At 36.3% G+C, this 27,134-nt stretch overlaps 1 protein-coding gene across 2 annotated transcripts in view; it reads left to right on the top strand.

Moving 5' to 3' along the window:
* SKAP2 (src kinase associated phosphoprotein 2) overlaps positions 1-27,134 on the top strand; it is a 117,433-nt gene that overhangs the window by 60,346 nt on the left and 29,953 nt on the right. For both annotated transcript variants that reach the window (XM_061464826.1, XM_061464827.1), the window contains 5 exons: positions 11,195-11,272; positions 11,997-12,080; positions 20,988-21,112; positions 21,997-22,060; positions 22,419-22,523. In XM_061464826.1, the coding sequence (XP_061320810.1) occupies positions 11,195-11,272; positions 11,997-12,080; positions 20,988-21,112; positions 21,997-22,060; positions 22,419-22,523 (456 nt within the window). The remainder of the gene's footprint in view (positions 1-11,194; positions 11,273-11,996; positions 12,081-20,987; positions 21,113-21,996; positions 22,061-22,418; positions 22,524-27,134) is intronic.

Raw genomic sequence — 27,134 nt, 5'->3', positions numbered from 1 at the left:
TTTTGCAAAGGATTAGTCTGCTTTTACAAATATTGATTACTGATTTGTTACTTGGAATGAAGATGATATAAGTTGTGCAGTTGCTATATAGTATGCTATGTGAAGTGTACATCATTCATATTAATGGGATTGTCATAGGCATTACAGAAACTGACGGATACATTATAGCAGCGCTGTTAGCATTGTCATAGTTAAGTTTGTATCAGCATTTCCATTAAAATTCCTATTTTCTTTATTTGTTGTTCATAGATCAGCTTTAAAATTTGCTCTGTTGAAATCTGGCAATACCAGTTTATAGCTTTGACACAATTATTATTTTTGTTCACTTTTAAAGAGAGCTGAATCAACACATTTTAAATTAGAAGAAAATACTGTATATGCTTTAAGAATAAAAGTTTGCAGTTTCATTAAGCCGGGATTGTAGAGAAGTGTATGTGTGTTAACCATTTGCTATAAAATGCAAATAACCAAGGAATTTTTGTATAAATGAGCTCTTATGCCTGTCTAATGGCTTGTCTGTTTTTCTTCCAGTGCTGCTATCTGATAAAGATTATTATGCTTCTCACAGATCCTGTCCCACTTATGTCCACAGACCATAAAACTATCAATAAATACTGTCCACAGACCAAGCAGTGCTACTCCTTTAGCAGGTTCAGTTAGTTCATACACCTTTAATGTTACAAGTGGTTCAAGTTCCAACAGTGGTACATTCACCAGGCGATTTGTTCTTCTAATCCTAAATGCACATTTATTATGTGCAGAGGTAGGCTTAAGGAAAATTCAGGTGTGTTGTGAGAATCATGGGACACAAGATGAGAGCTCAATGAGTTTGGAAAAAATCCTGCTGATGTTTATTCAGCTACTTCCTCATTGTGAAAGTTTAAAGTTTTTAAAAATGCCCATTTTCTCAATGTTTCATCTTCTTCCTCTTATATGGATGATCATGAAACTCAATCACAGCTCTTCTCTTGATTCTCTTTTCCCAAATTGTGTCTTCTATTGCAGAATATGCTGATAACTGTGATTTGTAAACTTCCAGTCCCTTAATGCTTTGGGATTTCCCATGGTAGATGCTGAAGATATAGAAACCTGTATGTGTTTACCATAAGAAAAGACAAGCTGTCATTTAGCAAGGCAATATAAATGATCTTTTTTCACTTTTGGATTTCTATCCCATAGATGGTACCCAAATAAAAGTAATTGCTACTAACTTCAAATAAAAATATTATTTGAAATATTCCTACTCCTCCTTGATAAAACCAGTGGAAACTGCGTACAGTCATCTGAGAAAGATAAATCTTGTGGAAACAGGAAATACATTCTGTAGCTTGGTATCACTTAGGCCACTGAAAACTTAAAGTAGACATTTTGAGCAACAAGATGTAACAAAATGGGACTTAACGGGACAATTGGAGCAGAGCAAAACAGCTTCTGCCAGAGTGCTTGTTACTTGCATCTTCAAGTATGATTTCTTCTGGAGACTTAAAATGGAATGAAAATATTAATGCGGTCATTCAGAAAACTTGAAGTTGATACTGGAAAATGATTCTTCATGTAATTCTCAGTATTCCAAGGTGAATGATCACTGAAATTGACATCTGGAAAGCTTTCAGGAAACACAAGAGTATTCTGCTGGCTCTTTGTAGTGTGATCTGCTGGCTTCTTAGAGTGTTTCACTTGTTTTTTTTTTAAGTTTGGCCCCATGCAATTACAGCAAAATAGGAGAATTTTCTCTCTTTTTGGTAGCAACCTCCTTGTGAGAGGAGGTTTGAAAATGGCAGCGTGTTTTACCAACAATATAACCTTTTGATTTTTATTACCTCTTTATTACCTTTTTCAGAGCACTTAGAAATAATTACACTGTTAGTCACTTTTGAGTATTTACCTTCATGTTTTCTCCTGGTTTTGCTCTATAGATTGATTTTTGTAAGTGCAGTGTCGTTGCAAGAGTCTGATTCTACCAGAACTTCCAACTTCTACATGCTGAATGACATTTGATATGCATTTTGTGTGCTGCAGTGGGAAAACTTGAAAGGCTCGTGTGAGATTTTTTCCCTTTCATTTTCATTTTAAAAAGGCTTGTCTTTACATGCACACTGCAGTGTAAAGTCCTACCTCCATCTTAATCCAAATTAGCTTTTGAATGCAGAGGAGCTTTGAGTGTGATAGTTCACTGATCACTGAGCACAGCTTTTTACTTACATTATCAGTAGTGGAAGAAATGTATCAAGAATGAGGCAATGGGGCAGAACATTCAAGCCATTTTGTGTTTGCAGGACTACGTAGAAGGTGGAGAATGAAAACTGTAGCTTTTGTGGATCTCTTCATTGAAATCTGCAAGTGCCACTTTTGAAAATGTGAGGCTGTTTTTAGCTGACTGTAGAAATTCTAATCTCTTGTTCTATACAGATGAAAGATTTTTTTCAACTCCAACCAGTAACGTTACAACTTTTTTTGATCAAGGATATGAGCTGTTGGAGCATTTGAAATGCTCAAAGTGTGTATGTATGTTTCCTTTCAGAAGCTTAGCAGGCCAAGCCTTTGGCCAGGAGTCAGAACAGTTGGAACTTTGCAGACTACACAGTTAATCTGAGAGGCTGCCACTTGGCATAAGTGACTTCCATACATAAAACGTCATATAATTTACTTTGTTGTTTTTTTTTTTATTGGTGTTTTGTGGTAGTCTGAGAATTTCCTTCTTTCCCTGGATTTCTTTGGTATTGCTGACTGTATTTCCAGTGTGCTACGCTGCTTTTGAGAGCAATAGTCGAAAATGTCCCTAAGTTCAAATATCCTTATCAAAGATTGAAATTTACATTGGATGATTTTCCTGATCAGCTAAATTGGGCACTTCTCAAAGTGTACTGTTTGCTTTTTTAATTTTTAAAGAGGGCTTAAACTAGCTTCTGGAACTAGAAACAGAACATTACAGGAAAGGAGGTATACACAATACAGCTTACTTAAGAGAGGAGACAAAGCAAAAAATTGACCAAATGATAAAATTATGAGGAAGAATATTTATGCTTTTTCTTTGATGGATCTGTGATTTGTGAAGAATCTAGCTTGTGTGGTATTGGCCAAAATTTGGGTAAGAGTCACAGAGTTAATTTGATTTAAGTTCTCATGGATCTGTCAAAATGTTAAGTAACAAATACTTGCATAACCAGGATGCTGAAACTAAAAGAACATGTACTACTAATTTTAAAATATAATTTGAATGTTCATTGTTTAACTTTGCAAGGAATGACATTTGGCAGTTTTTCTGCCAAAACATATTAAGTCCTTCTTATGTTCAGTTAAACAGTTGTCATTGCTTAGTCTTTATTTAGGCTTATTTCATTTGCTGAATGAAATGTGTCAGTTGCCTAAAGACAAAATTTTAGACCCTTTCAAAGTACTAATTAAAAGCATTATGACAAAATCAGAAAAGTAATAGGAAACTTTTAGTTCTGATTACCATAAGTTTTTCTTAAGATGTTGTGATATGTGGCTGTTATTTCCAAGGGATTCTTATGCTCACCAGGTGGCTATTTAAAAATAGTAGTAAACTGCAGTGTACAATTGTATTGTAGTATTACATTTTCCAGATGTTTAACTATTAAGCTGAAAATTGTTTTTTTTCACCTGGACATATTAAATACTAGCTTTTAACTTGCTGTTTGATAAACCTTTAGGACTTTCTTCCTATTAGTCATCTGGGAATACAGGAATCATGATGTGGTTAAAGATGCTATCCATATGCAATTTGACATCATGCTGGTCGTGCTCCAGCTGTAGACTCTTTATTCCTGGCCTTTTAATTTTCTCTGATTAGCTAACAGCACCTTCTCTGGTTCAGCTATTGTGTAGATATTCTGGATCTGTACTTCGGGTTTCTAATCAAAATTGGATGTGTGTGCTTGTCTGTGAGATGATGCTGGGAAATTTTGGCTTGCCTACATCATTTCATGAGAATTTCCAGTACCTCTAATTGATCCATGATGGTCTAGTCTGAAGTGCAGTGCAGGAGGCATTGGTTTTATCTCTGTGTTTTCCTGCATACTTGATTTGTTACAGCAAAGTAGGAAGCTGAGCTTCTTGTTGCCTAAGAAAAATTTGTATTGTTAATCTCTACAATTGATACACTTTACTGTTAGCGGTAGTGTGGACCTCTGGGTGATTGAAACCTTTCTGTCTTGCTCTGGAATGATTGATTAAACTTTCATTATCCTTGGAGGAATTTGAGTAAAACTTCTGTATTTCTATGCCTTATATTTCAGTGTTGTGAGAAGCAGACCTTGTACAAGAGACTATTTCATTGTTGCTGTATCTTCTTTCTGTCTTGCCTCAGAATCTGAGTAACAGAAGAAGTGGGAAGGCTTCTCCTGTGAAGTATGCCACGGCCCCTTTTATAACCCTGAGGGGATAATGCACGCTCACACCAGAAAACATTACTTTTTTTTTCCACCATGTGCTATGGGTGTCATTTGTGAAATTTTAATAATTACCTATGTGAAAATCAATTCTGGATCAAGAGATGGAAGCCATGTGTGTTAAAGTGCTATGCAAAATGTCACAGTGGCTGTTTAGACTGAATTTAAAAGCCAGCAAAAGAATGTGTAAGGCCAGGACAATATTGGTTTATAAATTCAGAGTTAAATTTGGATGGGGAGTGCGTGATCCAGGATAATTCCATCAGGTTGTGTGTGGATCCTGGTCAATAGAGTCTGACTGACTGACTAGGGCAATTTATTAACAACAACAGCAATGAACAAGTCTTTTATCAAATGCAATATGAATGAAACTTTGCTTAGAAAAGACATGAGGATTGAGAAGCCATAGATGTAAGATTTTTAAAATCTAAACTATCTAAATACATGGTTATTTAATTAGGGGCTAAATGAAAATGACAAAAAGACAGATCTTGAGCATGCTAACTGCTTTAAAGAACCAAATATATTTATACAGAATATGTTGCAGTGTTTCTTAGGCTGCCTGGCCCACTGCCTTCTCCTGAGCTTACAGGAAGGAAGGGAGGAGAAATGCTCATACTGCTCTCTTTCCCAGGGAGGAGTCAAGAAGAAATACTCAGCATTTAGGCCTCTGAGGGTGTGGTATTAGCATTTGTAACCCAAACTTCATATCCCAAATTAGAAAGAATTAAAACTAGAAACAGATGACACTGCTTTAAGTATTCTTTAGTACAATACACTGCTGGCTCTTACTAGAGGAATATATCAAGGCAAGTTATTCTGTGATAATTATTGTAAACTGTTAGAGAACACAATGGTGAATGCTGGGGATGGCTCCAGTGCAAAACATCATAGACTAGGCAGTCTTTGGAGCAAGCGCTTTGAAGATCAGAATGCTAGTTTTTCGTGAACCAATGTTTCAAAAGCTGAACATTTTAGTTGTATTTATTCCCTTGAAAGAAATGCATTTTCTTTAACAATTACCTTTGTATTCTTGCGTGTTAAGCTAATTCAGAGTTATTAGACCACACATTTGCAAAGTACTGAAGTAGTCTTTGTGAAAGTGTTCAAGACAGTTAATGAAGCTAATGAGATTTTATGAGATCTTCTTACTGATATCTTTTCCTTAATCAGAAAACTGTAGGAAATGGGATTTTTTTTAAATTCAGTATGCATCAATCTTCTCTTTAATAAGAAAAAAAAATAAATAAATGTAGGCAGAAGGTATGCATATGAAAGTAAACCACCTCCTCTTCAGCCTAGATTTACAGTGCTTGTGCAACAGATGTGACCCCAGTGTATTGCTATGTACAGATTCAAAGTTAATTGAATCCCTCTGTAGTAGCTATTAAAAATGGGTAAATGCTGTATTTCCAGATCAAAATGAAATGGAGAGATATGAAAAATTCTGGGACAAAATTCTGAGTGTGTGTGGGAGGAGAGGGTGGAAAGGAAGAAAAGGAGCTGAAAATACTTCTGTTGCTAGAAACATGACTCCTCCTTTGCTCAACTTTAGCACGAATATTTTCAGAAAATCTTTGCCAATTTACAATTGCAGCTTGAGAGATGTCATCAGAGCCCTGAGCCTGAGGACAGCCTCCCAGTATTTTCTATATTTTAAAGGATATGTAGAGTAGCAACTTTTTGTTTCTAGAGAAACATACAGTTTCATACTAGATTACAAGATACACGTTAATATTGCCAGCATTTTTCCTCTCTGTTTTCTAGCGTGTGTCAAAGTTTTTTAATAGCAATAATTCAAACAGGAATGGATTTCAGTTTCTGCTTTTGAATAAATGGGTCTTGAGTGCAGTAAAAGGAAGCTGAAAAAGTAATTTTCCATAATAGTGATTTTATATTTTGAGTTAAAGGAATATAAAGAAATAGCAATCAGTTTTCTCCATATAATCGAATTAATGTGTTTTGTAATGGTAGTTTTCTTTTACAAGGACTGAAGAACAGTGAATTATTTTTATTTGAGCAAGAAGTCCTTACCATTATAATAGTTAAACCTGTGGTCCTCTACTAGGAAAGCAAGCTGTAATCAACCACTTAGCTGTTACTGAATTACACTTATCTCCACTTCGCCTGTTTAACTTCCCATAAGCATGCTAAGCACCTCTTTAGAATGCATTGAACTCTAATTATTTCTTGCTTTATGTATCCCTTAGCCCACATTGAAGAAATAAAAAATATTCTTATTGGTATACAGTGCAGAGTAACACAACCTGGTCTTGTTTTATTTAGTTTGTATGCAGAGTGAAATTTTAACAGCTTTGGGTCCTTCAAAAATAAAACCACCATGCGTAATGATTGAATTTCATGTCAAGTGACACTGATGAAAATGTTTGTAAGTAATGGGCCAAATTCACAATTGCGGTAGGGTGCAAAACTGCATAATTCAACCTTTTGACTGTCTGATTACCAATTTGCAGAACCTATAGCCATGCCATGGCTATAATCTAATGTCTTTCTGAAGTCATGGGGTACACTTGATTTGTGGGGTTTGTGCACAAAAAACCCCATTGTCGTGTTTTTGGTTTAAACCATGACAGGAACCTGTACATTAATACACCTACATTCATATAGGTGTATTTTTTTCCTGAAGTCAAAGCATGAATGGTAGAATAGCTGGCTTTATGCTTGAGTGAGAGCATTTTACTTTCTTTTCACTGGAGGAATTTTTAGCCTGGCAGCAATAGCATTGTAATAACTGCCAGCTGCTCACTTGGCACAAGAGTGTCTAGAACCAAGAGGAAGAGCCTGGTGTATCATATGTATAATTTACTTTTCTCTAAAACTTGAAGGTTGAGGCCTCATAAATATTTTCATCTGGTCTTTCATGGCCTTTGTACACATCAGTCTGGGAATATGCATGTGAAGCAAAGCTTGCAGATTTTAGTTTGGAGTACATTGTAATAATTGCCACCATGATAAGAAGAGAGATTATTCTGGCAGATTCATCTGCGAGTGGGTGGTCAAGAAAAAAGGAAAAACTTTAATGTTAAGCAGATGGACCTCCCTTATTTTATATATTGGGGATGCAAGATAATCATCTCCCCAAATATTGGATAGTATTGATCTGGTTTGCACATCAAAAGCATAAGGTTGAAAAATTATTTCTGAGGTAGAAACTCAGGAATGGAGACTTTTTAAAATCCTGTTCTTGCCCACCACTGTCAGGGCAATGATGCAGCAGAAATTAGGACTGGAAGGGTTCACAGGAGCCGTTGTACCTTTCTCCACCTGTAAACTCACAAGTTTACAAGTGTAAGTCACAGAGCACTTCTTCACCCATAGTACAACTTTACTCTTTGATATTTAAAATTGGCTTCAGAAACTTAAGTGTACCAAAGGAGAACTCAGGAAAGACTATGTTAAACATCTTTATTTCTAAATGCTCATGACACATCTGGAAATAGACCATACAGTAGTAGGAAGTTGTTAGGAAGACCTGTTGGTCTCTTCTGGTCTGGTAGTCAGCTTAACCTTAAGTGTCTGAGCAGTAAACACTGAGACACCCAAGAAAGTTATACCAGTAGGTGCAAGCTCCTTGCATCTTTACGTTTCATTCCTTGTAGTGGACTATCTCCAGTGAAATTAGAGGGCACTGAAATTCAGGCCATGTCACCTGGATCCTTGAAGGAAGAGAAAAATTTTCCTGGTCATAAAGACATCCTGGGATGCACATGGGTGGGAGTGTGATATTTGGGAATTCGGAGCTCTGAACTCTAAAGGAATATGTGTTTTGAAGCATGTTGTTTAATTTGCTTCACAGTTTTTTATTAAAAAAAAATAGTATGCCTTCTTTCTTGGCAGTCTTTCTCTGTGTTAAGTAGATTGTTTGAAGAAGGAGCTGTCTTATTCAAAGTCCCACGCAGTAGTCAACTAATGAGTCTGTGATCTCAGCTGCTGGTGTAATGTAAGTGAATGCTGCTTTACTATAGCAAAACACTACTTTAGTGATACTTTTTAAAGTGAGATTTGTGTCAAGCCTGATCTGTTTCACACGAATGTGAAAGCAGCATTTGATTGAAAGCAACTGCAAAACCTCAACCTGCTATGCAAGTTCCAAACTTTCAGTTAGGAGTTCCCACAGCTAGGGATTGCAGTTTGCTCTAAATCTTGTTTGACATGTGGATGAGGGAGTAAAGAAGTGAAAAAACTGGAAGAAACATAGAAAGGTGACAGAGTTTAGGAGTCTTCCATGCTGACTCTAACCAGTAGCTGTTAAGGAAGATGTCATTCTCTCTTTCCTTCTCTCATTGTTTTTGTTACAATACAGGGGTAAGAGTATATCCATGCTTGTGCGTTCTTCCAGCCGCATATGCACAACACCTGTGGTTAATGAGAATCTGAGAGGAAGTGGTTCTTTCTCTATACTTTTTATACTACTTACTTTCCCCCTCCTTCCTCCTGGAGATACAGGGCAATGAAAGAAGGAATTTACCCAGATTTATGCTTTTTCTGTCATGTACAGCCGTATGCGTCTTGGGATATTACAATTTGGTCCATTTCTCCTGCCCTTCTGCTAAAGTTCCATCATATTTTTTAGTTCCCACGTTTCTCTGACAGAAGGATGATAATATGCATGGGATCTGTTTCTGCTTCAGCTACTTAGAGATTGTGAGTGGCAGAGGGGCTGACCAGCTGCTGCTGCTTGTTCAATGGAGTTACTGCCTCAGTTGCTTTCAGGAACAGAAGAAGGATCTGGGTGCTCTACGGGTTGAGGGTGTGAGGAGGGCTTCTTTCTGCACTGTCACCAGAACTGTGGAAGTCTGTCATTTTTCATGCAGGTTTTCCTCAGAAGCTTTCAGTGCTCTATGCGAGATAAATGTAGCTTCAGAAAGAGGCATTGTCAAATTTATCCTGACTTATCTCAGAAGAAGTAGCAAAACTGGAAGTGAAGTTTTGACTTTCTGAAGCAGTCAGTTTGGATGAGCTTCTGCCTACCTTCTCTGGGGTTGTATGTCTCGTTTGACTTGACTGTTCACTAAATGATCACTTGCCAAGCTTTCTCATCAAAACCCAAACTGACACAAACAGGAATGTATAAGCTTAGATCCTTAGTGCTTGGAATTCTTAAGTTAAAAAAAAAATTAAGAGCGAACTGTTTTTGTTTGTTTAATTAGGTTTTATGTCTTCCATATCTGTGGGGATGCAGTGTTCTAAAATGAGCTCTACTAGATGAGGCAAAGCTGTAAGCGTTGCACACTGATGCCTCCCAATGACCAATATAAAGCAGCACACTGTATATTTGTAAAACTCTTCACCTCCCCCATTCATAATGGCATCATTAGATCATCTTTTTAAGTAACTATTAAACTTTACATGTACCAGCTAGTGAGTGTCTTTGCATTTAATTCTCATTTAATGTTGTGCAGTGATTGCATATTATCAAGGAGGAGACAGCTGCATCATTTTATTATACATGTACACGGGGCCAGTAACTCTTCTATTTTTAACACAGTAGTAAGAATTCTATAGAAGATGAAATGATAGCTAGCATACGTCTAATCTTTAAAAGGAATATTAAATTAAAAATTCAGTGGAAATATCAATGTGTATAAATTTCTATCTACTGCCTTATGGCAGAATCTTTTGTTGCCTAAATAGCCAGTTGTATTATTTTTAGTATTTTCATACTTCAAAAAATAACGTTCTCTGCGTGTTCCTGTCTCTTTTTCTTGTCTTTTCAGTCACATCTGTGTTTAAATAAGGCCACCATAAACCTACTCATTTGTGGAAAAAAATCTGGTTTATGGGACAACCTAAAAATCCAGGAAGATGGCACCACATTCCAGAGGCAGCATTCTTGGTTCAAAGTCAATTGATTTTTAACCCACACTGCGTAGTTTAAAATGGTTAGATTTTTTCCTTTTTTTTCTTTTTTTTTTTTTTTTTTTAGCTCAGGGGTTGTCTACTGCTATCAGTTCTTTTTTGTATGTTTATATTGGTAGAACTTAATGAGATTACATGAGATTACCTGTAAACTTGCCACCTACCTACAGTGAGTCTTATGAATATTTGATGATAATAAGTAGTAGGAACTTCACTCTTATATTCACATGCACTTTAAAAAAACAGCAGCAGAAGGATACCTTTTTTTTGTTCTGCTTTTTCACTTATGGTAAACAGTATGATGATTATATACATGCTAATTATTACATGCTAATTATCTAACATATTGCTGTTCTTAATACTAGGAGCTCCATTTAAATCATATTTCTCTTCTAGGAGGGGAAGAATGCAGGACAGAAGACAATTCTTATGTAAATTTGTGTAACAAAAAAATACAGTGGAACATACTCACTGTTTTGCAGATGCAGCCGTGGTCTACAAAATCTAAAACTGGTATCTGTAGGTCAACAATTTTGTAGAGTTCTATGCCATGTTTTTGGTCTATCCAGCATCACCCTATAGATCCTATAGGCAATACATTTGCGTCATATTGCAAATCAGACATGGTCTGTCAACAGCAGGCATTGCCTTTTATGTTCTCTTGGTCTGTGCCTGCTACGCAACTATATTTTTCCTTACTGAAGTGGTGAGGACAGCAGCAACAGCTCCGACATTTATCGTTATAGGGGTTTTGTATTTAAAATAATCTGACATAATAATTACTAGAATTATTTTTTCCAGTAGCTCCTGCAAATTGAGAGTGTAAAATCTGTAAGTTTATTAATGCTACTATAGCATTTTTCTTAAAAAGTGGTGCTTTACAGAATTTATTTTTCTTTCAGGGCATCAGTTTCCTCTTATTGCAGCTCAGGATCTTCAGTTTGTTCTGAAGGCCGGATACCTGGAAAAACGCAGAAAGGGTAAGTTCAACTGTCTTTGTCAAAAGTAGTGTATATTTTCTATCTGTGAAGTCTGTGTGTCAGTATTTGACGTTATACACACAAATAACTTCATACAGGAGTGTTAAAACGAAATAGAGGCTGAAATGTTGAAGCATTATTATGCAAAAGAAGCAGAGCACATATTTACTCCTGTAGTATTAAAAGAAAATCTTATTTCTTTATTGACTAACAAAATCCTGCTGTTCAAGTCCACTGTCAGCCACAATTCAGAGACTTATAGATATTTTTGAGGAAAAAATTAAGAATATATGTAAAAGTACCGTATGTTGACTTCATGTTTCAGTGAGCATCAAGATTTATTTTCCTTCAAGAGGGCAAATATTGATCTCAGCTTTGGTTCGGTCAATATTTACCTTGATTCAATAAATCTTATATTGTCACTTTAATACCCACTTAATGCTGCGATAACTGTAGGAAATATTTAGGAAGTTGATAATTATTTCCTTATATTTAATGTTACACATGGCTTCTCTCTTTATATGATTTCAAATTCCCATTTGTTTTCTTATCACCAGTTTTTATTTCCTTCTCAGTGCCATACATTTCTCTTCATGCCCAGGTTTTGTTTCCTTTCCTTAGTGCTTTTCCAGTCTCCTCCTGTCTCTTACCCCAACCTTGAAAAGAAGTAACGTATTGATGTTCAATAATGACGGTGATGTAACAGAAATTATATCAATTGCAGACCACAGTTTTCTTGGCTTTGAGTGGCAGAAGCGTTGGTGTGCTATCAGTAAGACGGTCTTCTATTACTATGGAAGCGATAAAGGTACTTGTAATAATGATGATAAACTATAAAAACAGTATTTTAATGAGAGAAAAAAGTTTTAGTGGAGGTCATTTTAAGAAAGCAAATGGAAATTTTAAAAGAATAGATGGTTCTTAAACAGTGCTTTGAATTTTAAAAATGTGTCAATATTCTTCAGAATCTGTAAGTGATGTACTCATTTATTAGAGAGGGGAAACTGAGGAAAAAGGGTTACTTGTAAAGCTACTTTGTGCATCAATAACAGCTAGCTGTTAGGTTTGATACTATGCTGGTACTCAGTTGATTTACTGGACAGAAAATATTCTTTCTGTCTAAATGGAATCTTAATTTTAAAACACTCTCTGGCAATTATACCTTCTGAGCTCTTTAAAGATGGTTCTATCCAGGAAAGTGTTAGTCTGAAAACCCACATAGTTTTGCAGGGAGCATAGAGTTCCATGTTTCTTTCTAAATGCCTTATGTTTTGAAAAACCTAGAAATTAAATAATATATTTAATTAAAAGCCAGTCCTGGACACTAAAGCTAGCTCGTGAAAGTGACTTTTAACTTTTACTGGCCAATCTAGAAAGAGTCTGACATAAATGCTTTGATATCACTTTGAATTTTTAAAATTGACAGTTAATAAACATCTTTTAAATTGTATGCTAAGTGTATTTGATGTCTAAGGGTAGAACAAATGATACAGAAATAGATCTGAGTAAATTTTATAAGTGCAATTATGTTGTCCTCTCCTCCCCCCCAAAACCCCAACAACCAACCTGTGTACTTATTCCTGGGCAAACTATCTGTTGAAACTTTTTTCTTGAGATCAGTGCAGGTAGTTATTTTGTGGTGTTTTATTCAAAGACTAATTTGATCCAGTTTGTTTCATTCTTCAATATGTGCTGACTCATTTATTTAAACTCACCCTTTCTCTAAAACCAAAAGAAATAATGTTCTAATTGAAAGTCCAGTTTTCATCTCACGAGTTTCCCATCGTATTCTCCATTTCTAGTGTTTTGTTAGTATATCTGCTAAATGTTTGCTTTTCTTCTTCACTCTTTTATTGGGATTTGTAGACTGAGGAAGATTCAAAACCTTTTAAAGAGTCTTTATTTAAAATTTTTGAGGAGGTGTGGCATTAACAGTGACTTGTCAGTAACGATTCATTTCTTTCTCTGGAAAATTATCTTCTGATATTTGTTTTTATGTAGTTATACATTACCTAATACTTTAAAAAATGGATTTTTTTTTTTTTTTTTAGTTGGGATATATTGCTGGTTCTTACAGATTTTGTTTTTGGGAGGAGGGGGAAGAGATGGGGGGAACCAAAACAACCAACCAAAAAACCTCCCAAAGCATCCAACCAACCAAAAAACCCCAACCACAGAACAAAGAAGGGAAGGCTTGGTAATTTTTATTTCTTCTCCTTGTGCCTATGCTGATAATCACTCATGATTTCTAGTACATGGTCTTTGCATTAAGGCAGGCAACTGCCTGCCTGCCCTTCTCCACCCCTTTTTTTTTTTCTTTTTTTTTTTTCTTTTGCAACAACCTGACTATCCAGGCTGCATCATGACTGCTAAAAGTTAAGATGCATGGAATCATGTTCCCTAAAATGCACAGAAGCACTTTGCTTAGCCTTCGACAAGTTGATGTCATGTTAGGAATTGACTGTGGGATACGTGGGATTTCTTTCCGTTAAGAATCTATAGACAGATGCTTTGGCTTATACATTTATAGCTTTTGTAGGCTGCAGATTGTTTAGGGAAGATCCTGCTAACTGTAACCTAATGATATGGGGAGAGGCATATAATCCATGTAAATAATGTAGGCATGGCTGGGCTCCAAAAAGTAGTAGCTCATGGAGGAAGTAAACAAATTAGGTGCATGCATTTCTGCCCTACCCCATGTGACTGGTGCTGTTAGTGCAATAAAACTAGTGTAGCATGGTAGAATTGTTTCATCTTGCAGATCTGGGATGATCAACAGTCACTCCAGAACTTGCCTTTGAAGCAGAAAGCTTTTTTCTATACTTGGTGGAGGTACTCTTTTTCAGCCCTGTGATGCTGTAGTACATAAAGGTGTCAGTTCCAGTGCAGAAGCAAATCACCATCATTGTGCAGAAATTGAATACCAGTGACTGTTGTAGTTCCATGGCAAACTAGTTTGCTGTTGAAACTGAGCTGATGTCCTGATGGCTGTGAACGTGTGTGCTGCTGTTTATCACACTGTTTAGCTGCAGGTTGTCAGCATGGATGAGGTGTGTGATGAGACTATCCTGAGATCTGGCATTTAGTTGCTGGAAGAACCTGAAACTGTTTTCACTCCAACTATTACAGTCAGCAGTATAGTTCTATGATTCTATGATTCTATAGTGCGCTGTTGCATTGGGACCCTTCTTTTGCTGTGGCCCTTGACGCTGTACCAGATAACTTGGACCACATAGAAGATCAGTGTGTGCTCTTACCAGCTGCAGCATATGGGTGAAGTGTGCATTTGTGTGGCTTCATGCAAATTGTTACCACCCCCTGAATCATTGGAGTGGTGTCTGTCTAAATGATGCTGGTCTGCCCTTGCCTGTGCCACGTCTGCAAGTGTTTTGTATCAGGTTTCTGACAGGTTCCAGGGCTGATTCACACACCAGGAATATTCCCCCCTTGTTGAACCTGGTTTGAAGAGAGATGGGGATTCTATACATGCTCAGTCCTGCTGCCTTAATCACTTTTACTGGGTAATGGAGTGCTAGTGCCTGTGTGTGTGTTGGGGGACATAATGCAGAGAGGCAGCAGGGATTTCTTAGGTCCTGCTTGGCTTGTTTTACGTTGTGTATGTTTTTAAAACTGGACACATGGGTGAGTAACTGTGAAGGATATTTTGTATCTGGTGCAGTGTGTATTTTGTTGGGCAAAGTTTGATTTTCATGCTTACATATCAGTGTAAATGTAACTGAATGCTAAATGTGAGGCTGCTGGATGCCTTTTTATTAGGTTGTGTGGATTTGTTGTTTCCAAAATACTTCAGTTCTTCTAACACTATCCTTTTTACATCGGGAAAACAAGAAGTATGGAAGTGTATAAGGCTCACAGACGCATGTAAGTAAAACTCTCATTTATTCACAGCTGAATGATGAAAAATATGAGGCCTAGTCCAGGAGAATATAGTACAAGCTAAAGCTTGTGAAAATACAGTAAATGACTGTGTGTTTGTGTATGTGTGTATGTTCACCTAATAGATTACAAGCATGCTTTTAACAGTTGTGATGCCTGCAGGGCAAGGAATGTCTTGTTTCACTGCTTCCTCCTGTATTTTCTCATACATTTGGTACACTGCACTGGATAGTGAAACAGTGTTATTTATCCTTGCAGTATAGACAGGACTAAGTGAATCACCTACATTTTTCCCCCACCCGATCAATGATACGTGGAGTAGATGGAGGAAAAACGCTTAAAGGTTTCACCTAATTCATGTCAAAAATGGGTATTGCAGGAGGCGCATGTGTATTTGTGCTTGTGCTGTGGTATCTGTTGCCAGCATGTGGCCCACAACACTGCAGAGAAGCACATTCAAATGTCAGAGCTGGCTTGGATTTCCAGAAGCTTGCCTGGTCCTCCTTTTCATAGTCTTTCCTTCCATAAAACTTGTATAATCCTTCTCTTTTCTTTCCTTCCATGCAGTTGCATCCTGAGTTAGGTACCCTGTTTTTTGCATATCATTTCTCTATGTGATCTCTGGCAGTTCCTGTGTTCTCAAGCATCTGGGTTGTATGGCTAACCTTCCAGACCTAGAGGTGCATGTGAAGAAGGAAAGTTAATTAGTTGCTTTGTAAATGAATGAATTAATGACTTCGTTCCTTCTTCCTCACTAGGCCACAATATTATATGCCCTTCTGTCTCAGCAAGCTGGAGAGATCAGCTAAATGTTTAGCAAGGCAGTAATTGATAACATCATGGCAATTTTCTCCACTGTTAATGGGCACTAAAAATTTATTTTAATCTTTATAACTCGAAAAGGGTATCTGCCTGCCTGCCAGTAATATGATATTAAAGAGAGGGACAATTCAGAGGCTTTTAGAAGTGACTGAGGTTTTATTTATATACTTATTTAGTATTTTTAACATGGACATAAAAATTATGTATTTCTCTGAATAGGAAGACAGTGGTGGCCAGACCAATGGAATCTTCTTATATTTGTGTAAAAAACCGTGATTTTGTTTTATTTTCTGTTCTGTTTTTTTTTTTTTTGAAGAACTTGGTGACTAAGTGTTATTAAGGGAGAGCGAAATCATAGTTACTTGCCTCAGCAGGCTACTGGAATTTCTGCCACATGCTAAACTCACAAATTTCTCCTACCATTTTGCTTATAGCTACAGACCTCCTTCTTTTAGTCCTCCCTGTCTGAACAACCAGATAAAAAAAGGCAAAAATCCTTGTTTAGTTTATACTTTTGACAGAATCAGTAACAGAAATCTCCAGGAATTGTGGATATTCAACAGGACTTTGTAGCAGGGGAATGGCAATCAAAGGCATCTATCGAATGAGTACTGAATCTTCTGCTATGAGAATGTTAAATTCAGGCCTTGAAAAACACGCTTGCCATTAACAGTGCATTATTTTAAAAAGTAACTATTGAGTAAAAAAAGACTGCATATAAACAAACTGATGCCCTGAATAGTTTCAAGAATTCCCTCTGTTTCTTAATTTTTTTTTTTTTTTTTTTTTTTTAGTTTAGATTTCTCAGAGGACTAGATTAAAGGAAAGAGAGAAAAAGTCGATTGCATTTCAGGTCTGCTATCTAAAAGGGAAGAACTCATTTGCATTCTTTTGGAAAGGACTGTTCCAAAAGCAGGAGAAGGAATTACTGTTTTGGAGATACTGACACTATTTTTAGGAAGCAGACATCCTGCATATGGAAAAATATGTCAACTAAATTTAGCATGAAGCCATGTAAACCTGTAAGATTTTACAGGTTCCTAATTTCAAGATGAAGAGAGTTAAATTATAGATTCTAATAGTATCTATAAATACTTTATCAGTGTCTGAAATCTTTCTGTTTGCCTTTGTTCCTTATGCCTTTCTCTGTAACTTCTTTCCTTTCTACTACCCGAGTCTGCTCTGTTCTTCAGAATGCACTAATTCATTTTACATGTGCTAATAATATGGGCACATCGCCTTAGGCCTCAAATTTACAACCCAATCATTTCAAGACCCCATTGAAGGTTTACCCTTCTTTGTTTTAAAAGTTCCCATGGACTCAGTTATGCAAGGTTACTTCAAACCCCTTTTCTCTGCTTCCCTTGAGACTCTTTTCTTCCCTGATACAATATTGGACCTGTTTCCGTTGTTAACAACATTTAAATATTTTTAGGATGAATGAAGCTTATATGTACGAAAAATGTTTAAAGTGGCTCTCAAATTTAATGCAGATCTGCATTTTCTCTGTTTCAAATACAGCTTCCCATATTTATTTCTCTCGAATATCTATGTACTAGATTTGACCTTTTAATTTTTCTTAAACTAGTTCCTGACACTCTACTTTGTTATACTGGTGTTTTACAATTCTAAATTCTGGATGCAAAATGGTCCACCCAGACCCAGATTTATTCTTCTGTTATGTGCCTGATAAGGGAGAAGGGAAGAAGAAGAGGAGGAGATGAGAGCAAAGACCAGCTTATTCTGAAATGAGATTTAACTGAATTGTGGAATGACTTATGCTTGGTATTTGTGATCCTTTTTGTTTTCACTAGACTGATAGTATACTTTTTGCAGCTCTATTCTGTGTTCTACGACAACCTAAGGATATCCTGTTGCTGAATTGCAAAGCTCTACTTTGAGAAAATAAGAAGCAGCAAGAATGTTACCATTCTTTAGAGAAGCGCATTCCATCCACGTCTCTCCCTTTTTCCTCCTAAATATGCTGTTGTATTCCTTCCTGCCTAGGCAAAACTCCAGTTCTGACTTAGTAGTTCAAAATGAAAGTGAAATCTCTGTAATGTAAATGTGCTTCCTGAAGCTGCTTTTAAGGCTCCTGTCATAAACCCCAACGATACCTCATTTTAAGTCTTCAAGAAAAATCTTTTAGTCTTCAAAGTTTTTAAACATCAGTAACTGTTTAACAATAGAACTCCGAATGTGAAAGTTCACAGAAATCACTGTGGCACTAATTTCACACAGCAGCTTTAAACAGAAAGCCCAAGTCTGTCTGCACCCCTGTTTAGCTGCAAGGCCTTGCCAGTAAACGCAGTTGAGATGATTGTTGAGTCGGACACTTACAGGATGGCCCTGCATTCAAGCTTGCACCTGACTATAGGGTCTGGCCAAACAGCTACCATGGGTCATGTTTTGCTCCATGGTGATCAGGTGATGGGGCTTGTCTCCAGTCTACCTGGAAAAGTATAGTCTGCAAGAGCAACTTGGATTTGTAGACCTCCATTGCTTGTCACCGTCTGAGCATGCAACTAAGCTGTAGCTGACCTGTGTCCTGCCATTCTGTATTTGTGAAGCCATTTCTCAGGATGTACTAGGTCTTATCTCTGGCTTGCTGCCACAGGGAGTGTGAATGCATTCTGAAAGTCTTTCAGCTTTAATGGGTTCTGGGTCAGCGCTGTGAAGTGTTTCATTGTCTTAAAATTTCCCCATGGTTAATACTTCAAGTGTGTGTGAAATGCTACACTGGACTTTAGTCAGAGCTACTTTACTGGACAGACAATTAGAAGCAAAAGTAGCAATGCTTTGACGACTCTGTTGCTATAAAGGTCAGTGAAAGAATTTAATAGCAAGGAGTATGTGTTGCTTTTTTTTTGTGGTGCATACAGGTAATTTTCATTAGCTCTGGAATGGTGTGTTCAGAGAGATAAGACACAGACAGTATTAACAATAAAACCAATCAAATGCAATATGGGTACCATGCACTATGTTTCCCTTCCAGTGCAAAGTACAGCATCTTTGTGTTTTAACTGTAATTCTCTTTGAAAGAACAAGTACTAGTACAGAGATCATCTCTCTATAAAACTGTATTACCATAAAATGGACCATACATGTCGCAGAGAAACAGTCTCAGAAATAATCCAAGAGACTAAATTTGAATACTTGCCTCATTTTTATCTTGACAAAATGTTTTTAACTTTTGAACCTGGTGTTTGTTTATTCTGTCTGCGTGCTCCTATCTTCTTGGGTTTTGATAAACCTCCAGCATGGGAGAGTGAGAAATTAATGTCTTTCACTTCATCTTCTCCCTGAGGTCACAAGTGAAGGAACAATAAAATTTCAAGGCAGAAATGAATTTTGTTAAAAGGGGACCTGGTTAACCTATTGCAAGTTATTATTTCTTATATCTGCCTTGCTGTGATTCCATGAATTTGGTGTTATGTGTGCTGTTTGATATAGGAGTGGAGGATCGAGCAAATAAAAAGCATTAGTACTGTGCTATTAGTATTTAATTAAGACATAATCAAAGTTACTGTGGGGGAAGGGGTGAGAAGGGACAATAGAACAGTACCCTGGATTTTTTTTTCATATAATTGTGTTATTTGGTATTTACTTGCTCTGGGTGAGAGTTCATAAAAAGGTGGAAGGACAAAGAATTTGTGTTTATGTGCTTGTAAGATTACTGGCAGGAGTAGTTGTATGGTGACTGCCCTGATGTCCATTGATGTTGATGTTGCTATGTTAGCCAATTTTTGCCCCCTCGTGATTGGAAAAAAGATAAGATCTCTTATTAAATTTCCAGGAAGATGACAAAGTTATGTTGAAAATTGTAGTTTTTTTCTGTTTTGTCTACAGTAAGAAGTTTCTTTCTCTTATTGACAAGCATAAGCAATGGATGTTTGATTTGCACTTAAGTTCTGTTCAGCAATACTTAAAGTAGTTTTGTTGTTGTGCCTGATGCTTATTGTTAATTTTTCTCTATTGTGGAAAAATCCCATACTTAATGGAATTTTCTTTCATTTGGAACTGCATTTCATTTTTTGTTTGCCTGAGCAAAATGTGACTGATGATGATGATGATCTTCACTTGATACTGTATTCACTTGATTTCTGTGATCTACAAAAATTGCAAAACTGAGTCACTTTTAGTTTTTAGGTTTGCTTTTAATATTCACCAAAACATATCAGAGCATATAAAGTCAGATGAAGGGTTTGGCCTGAAGAGCTCAGAAGGCATGCACAGGTGCCGCCTGCCCACCATGTAGTGTTTTTAAACTCAGGTTTATTCTAAGTGATACTTTTATAAACCAGAACCTTTGAAAAGTAGAATTGTCTTTAAAACAACCACATGGCACAAACACATGGCTCTACATAATAAACTGTGGTAGGGCTCAGTGCTTTTATTAGCTAATTAAATATTTGCTGTCTAGAGAGAAATGCTTTTGGAACACACACCTGAATTTATAACAAAATTCATTCTGTACTTCTGCCATGTGGAAAGAAGGCACATCTGGGAACGGGTGGGGGAATGTGAAAAGAAGCTTTTCCAATTGCTTATAAAGGAGTTTGAAGTTTATTTTTTGAGTGAAGTGGTTAGTTTAGAAGGGTGCTCAGCAAGTTCTGAGCTAGACAGGTTTTCCCATTGGTTTACTGCCTGAAAAAGACACTGATTTATAGGAAACGTGTCTTGCAAGTTCCAGTTCTTGACTTTTCCTAGATACAAGTGTCATAACATGCACTTCTTACTAAATAAGACCACCATCTGCAAACATCCCCCTCTGAAATTCCTTAGGCATCCTACAAAAAAATGCACTTTGTGTACATATTCCTTTAAACCAAAGCTTTATCTTCAGCAGCATCACTTAATTATTTTGCTAAAAATCTCCCTGTTCTTTGTAAAATTCATGAAATAGAAAACAAAATCTGAATAAAAGATAACCTGCTGAGCCACTTACGTTCACTGTTGTAAATGAAGCTCTAACTTTGTTTTTTATCTCCAACAGACAAACAACAGAAAGGTGAATTTGCCTTAGAGGGCTACACCATCAGAATGAATAATAGCCTTCGGAAGGATGCAAAGAAAGATTGCTGTTTTGAAATCTCCGCTCCTGATAAGCGCATTTATCAGGTTGGACTTTTTTTATGTTGACTTGAAATTAAATTGATAAAGCTGTTACAATTCCAGTTACTAAATTAACATTTCAGTAAAACAATTTTCACTGACATCTTAATGGAAAAAGGAAACCCTTGCTTGCTTATATATTAGGAAAAAAAATCTGATTTAAAATACGTATGTGTTCAAATATTATCTTTTTGGACAAGAGCAGAGAAATCTGTCATCTTTATCTATTGGTCACTTCAACATTAGCATTTTAATATCTGTTGTATCGTATGTCTGTGTGATTTCTTGGATGAATTAGTAAAAAAAGTTAAAATATATATTAGTGTTAAATACATATTGCATCGGTCATGGCTTTGCAAAGAAAATCAACGTAAAGGCAGATGTCAGCTGTGCAATTCAGAGATCTATCAGCTAGACATCAATATGGAATGTAAGTTTAATAAGTTTTAAATATCTAAGATTGCAGTTGAAAGCCAGTTAATTAAGCTGTCAGGTAGTGTGTTGGAGTCTGACAAGAACATTTTTAAGAAAACTGTACCCAGCAGTCTAAAGAAATTCATGGGTGTCTTCTAATTGTCAAGGGCAAATTTTGTTCATCAGTTCTGGCTTTGACAATGATGAAGAGAAGCAGCTTTTTTCTGCACAGCTGCCAGCTGCTGATCAGAGTTTCAAATCCATCATCCTCTCCTTCAATTACTTAAATTTGTCAAAATTAGCTGTACATTATAAGAAGCATCCTTGCAAGAAAAGTACCAGAAGACATGAAAAGAATTTCTAATGGTTTCTTGAGGAAGTGACGAGAATGCTACAGTCCCTCTTTTTTATTGCCAATGAAATTGTAGTTGTGTTTTTGTCATTACTGCTAGTAGTTATTAATAAACATTTAATAGTTTACAGCTGCCACTCCCAAAGAAGCAGAGGAATGGGTACAGCAAGTCAAATTTGTCATCCAAGGTAAGCCAGCCAGTAAAGCAGTAGACTTTGCTAGTACTGCTTAGTGATGGTAGTTCTGTCCATTAACATTATCTATCATTTTTGTATATGTTATATTCTCCCTTGTCCAAGCTTTGAATAACAAGTCCTATTTTTCAATCATACAGCTTTCGTATGACTTTTCTCCTTTTGTGAGATTTTTGCTTTTCTCCAAGAAAAGTATTTATCTTGAAAGCTCTCCCTTACTGAACATATAAGAAAATAAGCAGAGTATACTGCAAACACCAGGTCATAGAAGAATTGTGGTTTTCTTTGCATGATTTTCTGCTAAGGCATTCTTCTGTAGTAAATGTTAACTTTTTAAACTGCTGTTGCATAGATTCAGGATCTAATACTATTCCCGAGGAGGAAGAAGAGGATTATGATGACGTTTGCCATGTGAGCAGTGAATCAATAGATGATAGCATTTACGAAGAAGTTAAAGGTATTGAAATTTTTTATTTTGTGTCTTGTAATCATTTTGTCTTCTCCACTTCCAGTTTGGTAACTCTGAGTGGCTAGAAGTAAGTGAATGACATAATCAGATGAGTAAGACACTTTCAGATTTCAGGTTTTGTTAGGACATTAAAAAGAAAAAGTGTATTCAACCAGATCTGAGTGAGAACAATTCAGTTTTCTTTATAAGGGCATCAGAATAGTGCAGCATGTGTAGAAGTCGTCTCAGGGGACTTTTGGCGCATTAAGATTCTCTGGAAATTGCCTTGCCTTAAAGCTTTTTCCACCACCTTGCCCATCATATTTTCTTTATTAATTTTGGAATTTGTATGAAGCAAAAGTTCACTATCATGCCATATGTTACCAGCTGTTGCCTAATACATGATGTTATAACCCTGCAAGAAAGCAATGCGTTTGTTGGAAAAGGCACTGGAGATTAACTGTAAATAAACTGACATGAGTTTTGACACTGTTTTGTTTCATATCTTCCTGCATGATTATGAATATACAGAAACTTTTTACTGTGGACTTTTTGATGTGGTAAAATGATTATGCCTCTAAATGTCCAAGTGTATCTATCAGATGGCAAAACAAAAGAAAAAGCTGGTGAAAATCTCTTGGAGTTGATTGTAGGCATTCAAGTATTAGGAGAAAGGTAGTCGTTCTTGGTTATATTTTAAGAAGCTATGAAAAAGTCAATGTTTCAGTCACCATTAGTTAACAAATGGTATTTTAAAGTGATATGACAATTAATAATCACTTTGTATAAAATAATATTCTTCACTCCTTGCTGTTTGGGGCAGTGCAATTATCAGCAATAACTTGAGAGGAAAAATTGTGTCATGTGGTGCTAACTTTCTGTATCTGTTAGATTCAATATTCTGACCACTGGAGAAAAGAACGGTTTACAGTATGCCTCAGTTTTCATTTTACGGTCATTTCAATGAACCAAGGGAGCAGGGAACACGAGTGAAAATTACGATCATAAAATTGTAAAATTGTAGCAGCACTCAATTCTTTAAGAGCTAAGTTGTTTCTTTTTTGTTCCATTTCCTTGGATTGTACCTACGCTACTCCAGCACAGAGCACAAGTTCTGCTGAAATGGAGTGCATTGTGTCATGCTTGCTGAAAACCTCTTCTGCAGTGAATAAAAAAATTCCATTACAGAACTTAATATTTTAGCTGGAGAATACAGGCAGATCTTATTTGCAGTGTTTTTTGAATGCTCAGGCTTTTACAGAAAGTGATCTTCTGTGCTTGCTTACACTCTGTTAAAGCACCTCTCGATGTATTGTGGGATAAATTCTCAAGTAAGTAAAATTTTACATTTTGGTGGCTTTTCAGTGTTTCTTTATATTAGCATTTCTAAAGCAAATTAAGATAGTTCACGATGCAGTCCATCTGGTAATACTGGGTTTTGTATTTGAATAAAGTGTTTGGATTAAAAGGGAATTTTTGTGCAGTTTTGAAAATTGGGAATTTTCAGGAACCATTGCAGTAATCAGGCCTAACTGATGATGGATATTTTAGCTATCTCATTGCTTAGATTTGTTTTTTATTTTTTATTTTTTATTTTTCCCATGTTTGTGGCAGGAGACAGTGTAGATGAATTTTCCAGGCAGCAGCCGGATAGCCCCAAGCCAGCATCCAGAATGGTAATAGTCTATTAGCCTATTAAAAGCACAGATTTCAGTGGCATTCAATTTGAAGTGTCTGCTGGCAGGAGGAGTGGGTTTACAGTTGGAAGGGGTACAAAGAGTGGTGGGAAGATTAATATTTTGATCTGATAAGTCACTTCTTTAACAGCACATAAAAATTCATATTTACTGTAGAAACATAATTTTCCTGGTTTTCAGCATTAGTTAGTGTTTTACTCTGGTTATTCAGGTAGAGTCAAGAATGTCAGAACTTCCAAAGATTTCCCAACTTGTAAATATTCCTTGCAAGATTCCTCAGGAATATAAAGCTTTATACTCTTTTCAACCAAATAAGCTTTTGCCCCTTTTTTTTTTTTATTAATAAAAACACAGAGGAAAACTTGGTTAGGCAAAATTATTACCAATAAAGGCCCATTTTTGCTTAATTAGCTATTTTCTGTCATAGTACACTCTATATAATTTTACAGTCCACAACTGGATATTATAAGGTGTAAATAACTTCTAAATATGTTGTATTAAATAGCTATGTGTGCCTATAAAGCTACCTAGATGCGTAGAGTTTCTAGGTTAGTGGTGTCTTAAACAACTATCCTTGTCAGAGGAGACAACACTTGCCAGCTTTAAAAATGTTTCCATCTGCTATAGCTCTTGGAGACTGATTTTTATTTTATTTTTATTAATTTGGGGTTTCAGTGACATAATGTTTAATGGCCTTCAGTATTCTCTTCTGTGGTTTCACATCTGTATGGAGCACATACTCAAAATTGCAATGTTAACTGCTGCCTGACACCTTCATCCTTTCTACAACATCAGCTCAGATCGTGTACTGTCTGGAACAGTCTTGCACAATAGGAGAAAAGAGGTGTTAATCTAAGTTAATATTTATGTTCATTTTCAATCTTGTGTTGTTTTTTCAATTCTGTTCTCTTTCTGGTCACAAACTTGCATTATAGCAGTAGATTCTGTGATATACAATCTAGTTTCCATTAAAATGGTTTGATTCTTACTTTGGTGGTGCTTGGTTTGTTCATGTAGGTGAAAAGATGACAATTTTAAGTAGGTCAGGTTGGTAATCCTGAAGCAACATGATGTGACCCAAGGCCTGTCACTGTTGGCTTTGTGCCATCTCTTCTCTGCCTGTCCATAATAGAGAAAACTTTTGGAGGCAGTGAAATTTGGTGCTATGGTGATCTCTGATCAGGGGAACTGCTGTGGAGAACTAACCCAGCCAATACAATTTGCATTAGTCTTCTACTGTAAATTAAGTTTGAGGGCTGATTCAGTCTCTGATTGGGCCAAGGATTGTGGGGATGGAAAGCTTGCTTTTGTCTTTTGATTCCTACAGTCAGTCCTCTGCCAAACAATTTGCCCATGTCAAGCCAGGTGTCCAGACAATACTTCTGTTTAGCAGTGTGGTTGGGAGCTTAGCTATGGAAACTAAGGCAAAGTTCAGGGAAAGGTAAGAAATGTCTTATACAAGAGAAAGTGTGCTATGCAGAGAAACACTTTTTGATGTTTACTGACTTTATTTAAAGTCTTTTAAGTAGTTTAAAATCATACTGATTTTGTTTCAGAACTTATTTCTGACATTGAGTAAGAAAGTATGTCTCTATCTTACGGTTATCTCTTTCAGCAGCTTTGTCACTTTAATTTTTTCTAACAGTTAGCCTCTGTAGTTAAGCAGCTTAACTTAATACCATCCTCATCTGCTGTTGCTGAATTGCTTGAGCTTTGAAGAAGAAAATTGTGCTTATGTTTTTGTGCCCTTTCCATGAGCATTGCAGGGGGAGGGAGAACATGATCTCTGATTTACCTCTTCTTGGGGAAGAAGGAAAATAATGATTATGTAGTAGAGTTTGAGTGTAAGTTACTCATGGACACCAACTCATAGCAAATACTTGTGTTCTCAAAATGTAGTGTCAGATGTACTGACTTTCTGGCACTAGAAGTGAAAATTTCACAGCACTGCATTAATGAAAATGCCTTTTCAGGAGAGCTTTGCTTATTTTAGAGCTTTCAATATATCACAGTCAGGGTTTGTGGGACCAACATAGCGTTTGGTGTCAAACTGTCCAAGTTGTGGATTATAGCTGTACTATCAGTTCCTAAAACCAGTAAACTAAAATGAAGAAACTGATAATTGGTTGTGTAAACTAGAGCAGTAGGTTTAAGTCAGCAGAGACATGGAATCTGAGGTGGTATCTGTAATCATTGCTGTTAAGTCAGTATATTACATATCATGGTATATTGTCCTCCCAACATTTGTTTGCCTCAAGTAGTTAGGCAATTCTTTACTTCTTGTCCAGAAAAGTTGTATATAATGCTGATGTGCTACCAATTTTTTATTTTTATTTTTTTCCACAGAAAGAATTGTAAGTGCTTTTAATAAGTAAATTAAGGGATTTCAAAGTATAAGTAGGGTCAGGAATATTTGAAGCTGAGAAGACCATGTGTAAGATGGGTATTTTCGAGGACAGTACTTATGATGAGTTTCCAAAGTGATTACTTTTGAATAATTTCCATCAAAATGTCTTTCAGGTTTGAGAACACAGCCAGAGATTTTTTTTTTTAATTTTTTTTTTTTTGTTTTAAAGCAGAGAGGATTCTTCAAAACTGTGTTTTTCAAAGATTGAATCCTGGTGGTGTTAAGAAATTAGTATTTTTTACTTGTTTAGCCATTGTGTTATTGTAATATATGGTGTGTTTTGCCTTTAATATCTTACTGATGGGTGGAGAATAAGGAGGAGTGGGTGCTACAGGGTTTATTCAGTTTGCTGCAAATTGAAAGTAATTAAAATACTACATAAGATCAGTGAAAAGCAGATGTAAACTACTTTTGGTGTCAGGGAATAGTAAAGACATTTTTTTCTGTCCAAGACGCATGGTTTGGTTTCCTTGATCACTGGGATTTGGGGTCTATTAAATGTCTTTGATTATATGT

Source organism: Pezoporus flaviventris, unplaced genomic scaffold, assembly GCF_033815535.1.
Source record: "Pezoporus flaviventris isolate CSIRO_AGI_PZ_B2104156 unplaced genomic scaffold, CSIRO_AGI_Pfla_v1 ptg000037l, whole genome shotgun sequence".
In the NCBI taxonomy this organism is placed as follows: domain Eukaryota; kingdom Metazoa; phylum Chordata; class Aves; order Psittaciformes; family Psittacidae; genus Pezoporus; species Pezoporus flaviventris.
This window is presented reverse-complemented; position numbering and strand designations above follow the sequence as displayed.